General features: G+C 43.8%; 1 protein-coding gene across 1 annotated transcript; it reads left to right on the forward strand.

The window, feature by feature from the left end:
* Window positions 1–2,258: 2,258 nt before the first annotated feature.
* On the forward strand, window positions 2,259–11,793 carry sox19b (SRY-box transcription factor 19b). The gene is made up of 2 exons (XM_083639602.1): window positions 2,259–3,266; window positions 9,123–11,793. Exons 1-2 carry the CDS (start codon window positions 2,596–2,598, stop codon window positions 9,379–9,381), a joined length of 930 nt encoding a protein of 309 aa, XP_083495728.1. The 5' UTR covers window positions 2,259–2,595; the 3' UTR covers window positions 9,382–11,793.
* Window positions 11,794–12,111: the final 318 nt, after the last annotated feature.

Genomic DNA, 12,111 nt, shown 5'->3' on the forward strand with positions numbered 1-12,111 from the left:
TAGCAAGTTTGTAGTTCAGATGAAAGGCCCAGACACACCAAACCGACATAGAGGAACTAGCGGGAGGGAAGGTCGACTGTCGGGGCCAAAAAGTTGCAGCTGATGGTCAGCTATCACCTACGCTTTTTCACATCATCGTAGCTCACCACTTCGACAGTTTCGTAATATGTCTGCGGTCTAACCTAACATTAGTTTGAATGAGGTTCATCACATTACCTTGCCGAGCTGCAGGTGGTCCATGTTCATTTTGTCTTCCTGGTTTGAGAAAACAGCATGTGAATGCACCGCAGATAGCAGCCCACTTCAAGTTCAAGTCCCGGATGCCGGTCTTTCCCACCAGCACCTGAACACACCATGAGATTATTCCTGCCTGTGAGAAAGATTTGTAGACTTAAATCTAGATCCGTCAGGACTCACTTTCTCTGCTACATCCTTTTATCGCAATACGTGCCTCTGCCATTACTTTGCACAGACCCATATTGTAATTCAGATTTGTCATACTTTCAATTCATACATTTCCACTTAGTATGATTAAACAACAACGATTGAATCAAATTTTTGTAATTATACCCAAAATCAGATGGATGGCATGTGTTGAAGAATATAGTAGGCATATGTTGAAGAATATAGTATAGGCCCAGTGGTTCTCAAAGTGGGGTCCGGGGACCCCCAAGGGTCCTTGAGGGGGTTTCAGGGGGTCCCCAGCAAAAAGGGGGATAATTTATTTTCACTATAATTCCATCCATAAGTAACACAATGACAGAATGTATGACTGTTGGTCATGGTTCCACTTTCTGTAATAAAACACCTGCCATTCTCTATCTAGGTAATTGTGTTCAATTATGATGTCAGGGTGCAGTGCGACCCGATTGGTCCATGTAGGTTTGCCAGCCTATTTAACTGGGTCCCTCCTCCTCTTCTGTAAGAGAATCTGATGAAGGTCTCACGACCGAAACGTTATTATTCTGATTAAACCTTTTTTTGCATGTGGAGACAGTGTGCGGGAGTTTATTTTGGTACTGTAATAAAACATCTAAAAGCAGAATTCTTATCAGATGGATGTCCGTGGGCTAATTTGTGTCAGTTTAGGGGTCCTTGATGTGGAAAAAGTTGAGAACCACTGCATAGTATTGTGTTACATCACCAAACGGCCATCTTGGTAGGAAAATGCTTGTGACATCATGGGAATAGAATATGAATAGCCTACTGTTTTTTTTTTGTTATTCCCTATTGACCCTGTCTTCTGACTGACAATGGTTTGATACCACTGATGTGATGTAGGCTTAATATGAGCTGGGAAGCCTGGGAGCAGCATGGTCCTTGTAGTTTTGGGAAATGCTGCTGTTAACAAAGACCCCGAAGGCAGCATAATAAACAAAGACCCTGAAGGCAGCATAATAAAAGGTCTATTTGGCCAAACCAACAGAGCTCTTCCTTCTCCTCCTGCGGCTCTGAAGTCATTCTGGGGGCCATTGTAGCTCCATCAATAGCTGTGTATAGAAACACGTCTTCAGGACGATCATCTGAAAAGAAGGCCAGACGTCTGAAGCCACTTGACTCTAACAGCAGACGCTATACAAGCAAAATATCATTATCGCTTTGTGCATTTCAATGGCTCCCACTAACTAGGCTGTTATTCCTGTAATAGTTTAATAACGATTGTTCTTACGATTGAAATAAAAACGTATAACAAAACTTAGGCCTCAGTCAGGCAGGCAAACAACCACCATATCAAATAAATAATTTAGGTTTATATTTAGAATTAGGCTATAGCTCATATTTTTCATAATTTATATAGGCCTATATTTTGATAAATAAAAGCATATGGGACTTTGTAGCATAATAGGTTATGGGGGGCAGATAAGTAGGCTATAATTCCCACCTTGAAATCTATTTACTATTAATGATTTGATTATTAGGCTACTTTTCTCATTGAGATTTCTCTCTCTCTCTTTCTCCTCTCTCTCTCTCTCCCTCTCTCTCTCTCTCTCTCTCTCTCTTTCTCCTCTCTCTCTCTCTCTCTCTCTCTCTCTCTCTCTCTCTCTCTCTCTCTCTCTCTCCCTCTCTCTCTTTCTCCTCTCTCTCTCTCTCTCTGCCATCAACAAGTGTCTCGCGCACCTTCTTGAGCCCGCGCCTTTTCAGATGCAAATCGCACGCGCACATGCTGGAGCTCTGCGCGCTCCCATTGGTCCACAGCCGGCTACAACTGCACGAGACACCAGGGCGAGTGGCAACTTCTTTTTGAACAGAGAGAGGAACCCGCCTGCAGTGACAACAAGCGCTTTTTACTTCCCCTGCTCTTTACGTTGGTCTCGTTTGTTTTTGATCACGTTTATAATCTCTCAGTGTAACCTTATCTCAGTAGGAAGTAATGACTGCTCACTCAAACTTTTAATTTGAAAAGTAGCACCGAGCTCGGTTGGGTTTGTGTCCCGGGTGTGTCCGTGCTAATTAGCTGATTGGCCTCACCTGGTGCTGCTACCTGTTGGACCTGCGGGGAAAGCTGGCCACGAGTCGCCAGGCGGACAGAGGCGACAGGCTGTTGAGGTAAATAATTGAGTAACTTTAGTCACTTGTCAAACAAACAAAGCGAAAATGTACAGCATGATGGAGCACGAGCTGAAGCCGACCGGCCAGCCGCCGCAGCACCAGACCTCCCAGGGCATGTCCCCGATCCCCGGCAACATGACGGGCAGCATGGGCGGCAACGGCTCTCACCCGGGCTCCAAGACGGCCCAGTGCCCGCCCGGCGGCGACCCCATGGACAAGGTGAAGCGGCCCATGAACGCCTTCATGGTGTGGTCCCGCGGCCAGAGGCGCAAGATGGCGCAGGAGAACCCCAAGATGCACAACTCCGAGATCAGCAAGCGGCTGGGCGCCGAGTGGAAGCTGCTCACCGACCAGGAGAAGCGGCCCTTCATCGACGAGGCCAAGCGGCTGCGCGCCGTGCACATGAAGGAGTACCCGGACTACAAGTACAAGCCGCGCCGCAAGACCAAGCCGCTGCTGAAGAAGGACCAGGGGCAGGTGGGCAAGTACCCGCTGTCCGCCGGCAACCTGCTGCACGCCGCGGCGGCCGCGGCCCAGGGCCCGGGCCAGAGCCCCAGGATGGACAGCTACGGCTGGGGCCCCGCCGGGGGGTACGCCGGCATGCAGGGCGAGGCGCTCGGCTACACGCAGCAGCTGCACCGCTACGACCTGTCGGCCCTCCAGTACCCCCCCGCCATGACGGCGCAGAGCTACATGAACGGAGCCAACTCATACAGGTGAGCCCTCTCTACTCTGACAGCCAGGTAACTCTGTACTGTAAAGTAGAAACACACACACACACACACACACACACACAGAGTACAGGTGAGCCTCTTGACAGCCAGGTAACTCTGTGGCCTACTGTACAAATATAATGACTTAAGCCTAGGCGTGTTCTGTTTGGCACAACGCTCAATACATCGCACAGTCATGGAGGAAAGTGTTTGTCAAGTAAGGGCAGTTTGGAGAGCTTATGTTTCTGGTTTGGAGAGGAAAAAAAATAAAAAATCCACCCATACCAAATGTCATTAGCTGCAAAATGAGGACACTGGAAATAAATAATTCATTGAGGGCAATCCAATAATTTGTCTGTTTACGATTAACTTTTTGCTATTCTTTGTGCTATCCACAACTGGAAACTCCAAAGTATTTGGATGTAATGGTGATACTGTAAAGCGATGATAATTAGTCTGATAACTTCCCCCCACAAAGCCTGTTGTTGAAACTAGTTTAAAAAGTATACCACAAGGCAATATTTACACTTGCTTATATTGCACTAACAGTCACATAACCTAATTATTTCCTTAATTTATGATTAAACAAAACACATTGCACACAAATGAGGCACAGCTTAGCTTGCACTGATTTTCTTTTTCTTAATCGCTTAAGTTTGGCACCTGCAACAGGTCCGTGTTCATCTGTCAAGTTTCTTGTTTCGTCTTTTATTTTTTGAATAATTCTATATTTTTAAAGTAACCTGAAAATAGATTTCTGCCAAACCTTTTTTTTACAGACTCTTCTGGGAATAGTCCTCAATTAATCAACTTGAACAAAGTCTCCTAAGCCAAGACTGATGACTTGAGAGTAAATATTTAGGCCCGAATCTGATAATCCACCTGTTTGTCGCTAAACTGGATTTGCTTGCTTGTCAGAAATTAAGATGGATGCCGAACTCTAAATTCTCCCAGAACACTCCAGACCTAACCAACAGATAAGCTTTTCTTTCTGTCCTCACTGATTGATCTGTTGATTTAGTGCCTTGGTTTCTTTGAGTAACCTTTTGAGTACTGCCAATATTGAATTCCTTAGGAATATGGGCAGAAGAGAGTGACTTGGAAAAACTATAGCCAAAATGTCATGACAATGAGGGGAATAAGCTGAATAATCTATGCTCTAAAATTTACTTAATTTATTACAATTACCTTGGTGAGAAAAGGCATAGTATCATGTAAATAGCCTATACACTCACGAATATATAGGCAGTGGTTCTCAACATAGGGTCTGGAGACCACCAGGGGTTCTTGAGGGGATTCCAGGAGATCCCCAGTAATTTGATGAATTGTTCAACTTCACCATTATTTAGTTTACAAGAACTTCACAAAGTTAGAAAAGGTATTCAAATGACTATTTTGATCATGTTCATTCATTGTTCTCAGATTTGGGTCAGAGACACACAATCATCGAATGGGGTTCTGAGGCTCTAAATGTGGACTAAATTAGGGTCCTTGATATGAAAAACTTTGTGATTGTGAATATATATATATATAGTGACCTAAAATAGACTTATTGATAGAACACTTCACAATGAGTCTTTTAAAAACCTAAATATGTAAATGATGGTGGTCAGGAGTTGCATGGTTTCCAGTCACTTAGGAACGTAGCAGTAGTTTGAACAACAGACGACTTGTTGTGGGTGAAGCTCTCTGCTCTGCTCCTGGAGCCTGCCCAGCATGCTGATCAGGGTGACTTCACTGCAGCAGCCAGGACGGCTTTGTGTGTGGTCCCTCCTACCCACAACCCCCCACTGCACGCACCCACAGCCCCCAGTACGCTTACCCCCCGTCCCCCAGTACGCACACCCTGATCCCCAGTACACGGTCTATCAACCGTCCCTGAGTATTTGTCCCTCCACCGGGGGACAAATCATGCATTCCGCTGGGTCTTAAAAAGTCTCAAATCCAATAATAGGCCTTCAAATGCCATAAATTGGACTGCATTTATATAAAATGTCTTAAATGTGATATTTGCCAGGTCCTAAATTGTTTGGGTTGTAAACTTGAAGTTAACGGTACTTTTATAAAGTTGCACTAACTTGAGTCTCGTAAAAAGCCAGCAGCAAACACCTGCTGCCATCCTGATTTTCCTTCATCTTTCGTAGAATTCGTACCTTTTCTTTTGCCACTATAGACGTGAAATACGTCTTAAATTGCATTCATAATTAAAAAGGTCTTAAATGTAACTTATTGAAACCTGCCGAACCCCTGCAAATTCATATTCAGGGACGGTTGGTAGACTAGTACTGGGGGACATTGTCTACCCCCGTCCCCCAGTATTTTGTATACCTAAAGTCCCCCCAGTCCGTCATGTACCCACGCTCCCTCAGTGCTTGGTGTGCCAGGTCACAGGGAAACCTGGAAAAGTAATTGAATTTAAAATTTTCATTTTCCAGACCCGAAAAAGTCATGGAATTAGTAAAATCCTGGAAAGTTTAGGAAAAGTCGTGGGATTTTGTGTAATGAAAATTGTTGTGTTGCAGTACTCCTCTGTGGATAACCTTCCCCGTAATGTTACATGACGCAAATGTATTTTCTGTGGCTGTTCACGTTGCATATAGCTCTAATAATGGCATTTACCCCCCCCCCCCCGAAATTGGACACACCTCTATATTGGATTTTAGTGCTTGTATTTTATAGTAGTATTTTTATGCTAAATGTTTTATTTCAATAGCTTCCATGTAATGTGATGCAGTGACTAAAGCAGTAAAATGCAATATAAAGATTGTCTTATTTGTCCAGTGTAGTAATAATTTATGCTATTGACTCAGTCATTACATGGAAATCCTATTATGGATCCTTGAAAAGTCATGGAAAAGTTTTGAAATCTCATCCATGAAAATGTGTGGGGAACCTGAGGCCAGCGCCCCCCAGTGCATCCCAGTGAAAACAACAGGCCACACAGTGATGTCATGGACAAACAACTCTAAACAACTTTTTTAAAGATTTATGACAACTTTCAAAAACATTCTGACCTTAACATTCTTTTTCCACCCGAGTCCGTGTTTATTTAGATTTCAAAAGCTTCGTGTTGGAGTCGCGTTGGTGGCGTAAGACGTGTTCGGGCCTGCCATGGGCCGTCCCACTCGGGCGAGGAGAGTGAATGGGGTTCGTGGAGTCCGTGAGACCACGCTTCTAAACAACAAGCTTCATAATAGAAAATGTTCTGATAATCATCATACGGTCCTGCCACTCTCTGCGCTAACTTGGCATCAACATCACTCACTTCAGGTGCATTTGATGCTGTTGAGAAACTCTGCAGAGAACTTTTCATTTTCTGTCCAAACACGCCAGAACCGTGTTATTCCTGTTTTGGACGGCAGTGAAAAGCTGGGCCCTGTCAGGGGGGGGGGCAGGGCAGAGTTTGCAGGTGGCAGTGTAAACGAGGCCAGTGTTGATCTGCAGATCAGTCAAATATGTCTGCCTGATCCGCGCTTTGTTTGTCTCAACATGCAGGTGTACCGCACTCATTAGCAATAATCTGCCTTCTGGTTTGGAGAGCAGAGTGCTCTTTGACTCACTCTCACATGGACTCACTGCCCAATGTTAACATGGTGGTTTAGAGCAGAGTGCTCTTTGACTCACTCTCACATGGACTCTCTGCCCAATGTTAACATTGTGGTTTAGAGCAGAGTGCTCTTTGACTCACTCTCACATGGACTCACTGCCCAATGTTAACATGGTGGTTTAGAGCAGAGTGCTCTTTGACTCACTCTCACATGGACTCTTTGCCCAATGTTAACATGGTGGTTTAGAGCAGAGTGCTCTTTGACTCACTCTCGCATGGACTCGCTGCCCAATGTTAACATGGTGGTTTAGAGCAGAGTGCTCTTTGACTCACTCTCACATGGACTCTGCCCAATGTTAACATGGTGGTTTAGAGCAGAGTGCTCTTTGACTCACTCTCACATGGACTCACTGCCCAATGTTAACATGGTGGTTTAGAGCAGAGTGCTCTTTGACTCACTCTCACATGGACTCACTGCCCAATGTTAACATGGTGGTTTAGAGCAGAGTGCTCTTTGACTCTCTCACATAGACTCACTGCCCAATGTTAACACGGTGGTTTAGTGGAGGAAGGTGCAGAATTAGCTGCTTCCCATTCCTAAACAAGCCCCAACTTCCTCTAACAGAAACAAACAGCAGCTTTCTGCTTGGATTAACGTGAATGTACGACTGTAACAACTTGAACAATGATGACTTTGGTGTGACGAGGCAAAGCTTTTACTGGAGAATGTTTTGTAGTGCAGTACAGAAGTGCTTAAAGGGCCACTTCGCCCAAAAACAATGCTGATTTATTTTGCACATGATCTCACATCAGTTTGCAGACATTAATTTAGTTTGACAGTTATTTGAGAGTTGACTTGCGTTAAGTTTGGACCAGTCATGTCATCAGAAGGCACTGAATCATTGTTGTATTTAATTAACTCAATGACTGTCAAACTCTGCTAAACTATTTTAGTTTTCGGATATGTGTGAGATCATGTGCAAAATAAATCACCATTGTTTTTGGGTGAAGTGCCCCTTTACCTCAGATTGTAGAGCATTTAAATAAAGAATCCTGGTCCTGCTGTCTTGGAGACAAGCCATCCTCTGGAATATTCTGTTACCCATGACAAGGTAGTTTAACCCATTGATACCTGATGCAGCATTTGCGTGTATATCCCTCATTTGTGTGTGTATCCCTTTAAGAGTCTTAAAGGGATACACACACAAATGCTGCATCAGGTATCAATGGGTTAATGGCCCTTAATCAATTCTCTTACAGGAATATGCCCTCAATCACAGTCACTGTTTTGCCAACATTCAGGTGAAGTATTAGTTCAATAACACACCTTCAACCAGGCACTTCACGGTGAAATCAGTTGCTGTAGTGTTCGGCTGGAGGACCTGCAGACTCTTGCTAGAGCGGTCATACAGGCAGAACTCCATCATAGAAGAGACATTATGTCAATATCTCCACCAACAGTGATCTCCATAGACCAACACAAATGCAGCGACAATGTGTGTTGTGGTTGAAGTAAATAGTGCAGGCAGTGGAGGGGGAAAAAAACTTTTGCCCCCACTGTGTAGAAAATGGGGGCATTTTACAAAATGTTGTGACTACTTAAAAAAAAGGAATTAGTGCATTAAGTTGCTAAAACAGTCATAGTTTGAACAACAGTGTGGTTGGTCTCTTCTCCTGGAAACTAGCTTGCAGGTGCTGAGTGTGTGTGTTAAGAGATGTAAATTAATTGAATAAAGTTATCGAAACCTTGGGATCCATTTTTGCCCCTCAATCACGGTGTTTAGGGGCATTCTGAGATTTCATTTCTGCCCTCGCCCCTGGCTAATTTCCTACACTGGGTGCAGGTCATTCTGGGGGAATGCAGCAAACCACTGGGCTAACTGAAGCAGAAGTAGACCCGGTAGCAGGCAGGTGGAGGGGAAGTAGACTGGTCCATGGTGTTTTTCTGTTCTCAGATGGACTCTTGACTTCTCCACTTTTACCATTCTCTGTATGGGTGTGAATCTTAAGCTATCTTTCCACTTTTATTCCTGGGGTCACGAGTCAATTCAAAACTCAGTTCTCTATTCAAAATCGATTCTCGATTCAGTACATACTCCAGTCTGCTGTGTGCTAACTATGGCACGAAAGCAGAATAAAGTGTTTAAGATTGTCGTTTCTATATTCAAAAAAAGTTTTATCAACAGATTGCAATAATGTAAACACAGAACGTACACACAAATTAAAATGAATTAATTAAAGATTGATTTTTGGAAGTTTTGATTGTTACCATTTCCTCTGCCACCCCTAATTCTCTGCTCCTTCCCCCACAGCCCCATGTCGTACGGCAGCCCCCAGCAGCCCAGCCCCGTCACGATGTCCATGGTGAAGCCGGAGCCCGTGTCCCACTCTCCTCCCACGGGCACGCCCAGCCACCACCGAGGGCCCCTCCAGGGGGACCTCAGGGACATGATCAGCATGTACATCCCAGGCCCGGGGGGCGATGCCGGGGACCCTGCCGCGGCACAGAGGGGCTACGGCACCGTCCAGCAGCACTACCTCACTGGGACTGTCCCGCTCACGCACATCTGAGGGGGGGGAACGGGGCTCGTGTCAAACTGGGGGACCATGGGATTAAAGACTGACCGGTGCGGACCACCAGTATGACCAGTGACACTCACCGGGCTGGGGATGGGAGTCCGGTCTAGAGTTGACCGAGGCGTGGGGACCCGAGATGCAAGGACACACACACATCTGGATACAGTCTCATACATTCCACATAGATCCCTGTCATCAGATGCTTCTGGCACACACAAGACGTGACTTTTAATTTTTTTTTTTTTTTTTTTTTTTTTTTTTTTTAGATAAAAAGGCTGTTTTTCTACCTCTTCATTTTAGGACTTTACACACATCTGTCCCAGCTACCCACCCTACATACACACCCTGTCTCTAGTGGACTTCTCTCCACGGAGGACTGCTGTAAATGGACAATGGCGTCTGTTTATGATGTACATATGAATTTAGCCTTTTTGTCTTTTTTATTTTTATTTAGAACTTGACCCATAATAAACATTTGATCACTGACCCCCCCGTTTGATACCTCACGTTGCCACTTGTGACTCCGGGGTTTGGGAATGTTCCACCGTCAACACTTCCTCCAGGGTTATGCCCGTTCCACCCGCCAGCCGGGTTTTCAGTCTTCCTCCGCTGCTTCACCCTCGAGCCCTCCCCCCTCCCACCACCACCACCCGAAAAGCCCCAACACTCCAGAGAGCCACCTAGAGCCCAGGTGACCAATCACAATCTCTAGGCCGGTGATGGACAAATCACATGACCTGCAAGCGCTCCGGTTATTATTGGTTATTTGGTCGTGGTCGTTCTAGCCTCTCAGAGGAGCTGGAAAGCAGTCGGTGGGGCGAAATGAGGTCAATGGAAAAAGCACAACTTTGAATAGCGCGATATTTTTGATAAGAATGAACTCTGTGTGCCTTGGGCTTGGTTGAGTAAATGCTCTTTTTATTTTTTTAAATATTGCTCTCAATCCTGTTGGATGACATGGTAACCGCCTGTTGGACAATCGTCACTGCATCCAATGGAGGAAAAAAAAAACTATTCTAAGAGCCGTGATATTTTTTAGAATGCAAAACCAGCACGGGTCTGAATAGTTTACAAAAATACCGAACCATAAATCTAATGCCCTTGTACTCGGTGGTAACCATTCTCCACACTCAGACCAGATCACTGGATTTTACATTCTCAAGTCTAAAAGAATGTGACTGTTATTAGTCATGTCATTTTTGCTGCCGGTATGAGTTTAAATCTGTTGTGTAATTAGTTTTAGATTGGATTGCTGTTTGACTTTCTGTTGTGTTTGTAAATGTTCTTTTAGTTGAGTTGCGTTGTTCTGGCATCGTCCCGAGTTGCTCTTTTTATACGTTGTCACTTGCTGTAGGCAGGTGTTTCATTGTTCTTAGGAGTTATCAGTCACAAGGCTTTTGGTCATACTTGTTCTTGCGGTTCTTGTTGATGTCGGGGTGCACTTCTCTTCTGAACACCCAAACTTACAGGCCGAGTGGGGTGCCAAAGCCAGCCTTATCAGGAGTGTTGAGGTAAAGGGTGTATTTCTGCAGCAGGACTTCCTGGTCACCGGGGTACATGAGGCGCATGAAGTCCTGATGTGAAATGCTGCATTTCCATTCAATGGTTTTAATTCCAAACATAACATAAAAACGTTTTTCCTCAAAGTAGGCTACACTTTGAATGATTAAATTACAAAATTACAAAAATGTATGCTTTTTTTTCTCTCCCAATGAATTTTTTTTTAAGGACCTATCCGTTGTTTTTGTTAAATTAAGCCATTTCACTTTACCATCAATGAAAAGAATGTATCAAGAAGTTTCATATTAAACCTACCACAAACCTATCTTGTTTCTAAATTCTGATTTTCTTTCAAATATGTTAATCTTTATTCTTGAATAATTTTGCAAGTGTTCTTCCTGTTCTGAGTCTCCCAGCCTGCTGTCAGAATAGTTACCATGCTGCTATGGACATAAAGGGAACTTTTTATTTGTATATTTTTTACAATCTGCAAAAAACTAGGTGAATATTTAGCTTGTAGTTGATTGTCATTTTGACAGTTGCTTTAGATTTTCAGTAATCCATTACTAACAATAACTTGCTTGCATTGGAAAAGGGGAAATTGTAGTCAACCGATTTACTTAAAGGTTTTTCACCTTTTTAAGTTAATAAAGAAATGCCTGAATGTTTACATTGCAATCCACAAGTGTTTGAAAATTAACTTTTCTACTGACTTCTATTTTTAGTATGTTAATACTCATGTTTGTAAATAGTGTAAGATATGAAGTTCTGCAGCATTCATGTACATAATGTATAAAATTCCTTTTAGGCTCTTATACTAAGGGTCTTAATTCTTTTTTTGATTAAAAAACCTGTCATTTTGTTATGGCACTGATGACAAACAAAATCTATTAATAAAAAGACCAAATAAAATGGATTTGTTTTTTCCTGAATGACCTCGTATCTCTGTTTAAATGTGTGGGTATTTTCAGCTCCAAAAGGCGTTATTTATGATGGACTTCTATTGAGGCGAGAAGAATGGCGAAGGGAAAGCCGTCTTTTTCCCGCGGGGCTCTTGAGCTGCTTTTATGAATGAAGATCAATGAAGGGTCTTTACATAATGGACAGATTACACACATTTAGTGGAGACGCTGATTCAACTGCCTCTTTATCTCCACAGTCGGTGGTTCGCAGCCTGTATTTACTGCAATAACATATGTGTGTTGGAGCTCTGACAAGTTCATA

Source organism: Poromitra crassiceps, assembly GCF_964638095.1.
Source record: "Poromitra crassiceps genome assembly, chromosome: 7".
NCBI classification, from domain to species: Eukaryota; Metazoa; Chordata; class Actinopteri; order Beryciformes; family Melamphaidae; genus Poromitra; species Poromitra crassiceps.

Bases quoted from the DNA above. Each gene is read 5' to 3' on its own strand.
- sox19b (XM_083639602.1), top strand. From the start codon at position 2,596: ATGTACAGCATGATGGAGCACGAGCTGAAGCCGACCGGCCAGCCGCCG. The intron at 3,267-9,122 runs GTGAGCCCTCTC...CTTCCCCCACAG, and splicing joins AACGGAGCCAACTCATACAG to CCCCATGTCGTACGGCAGCC.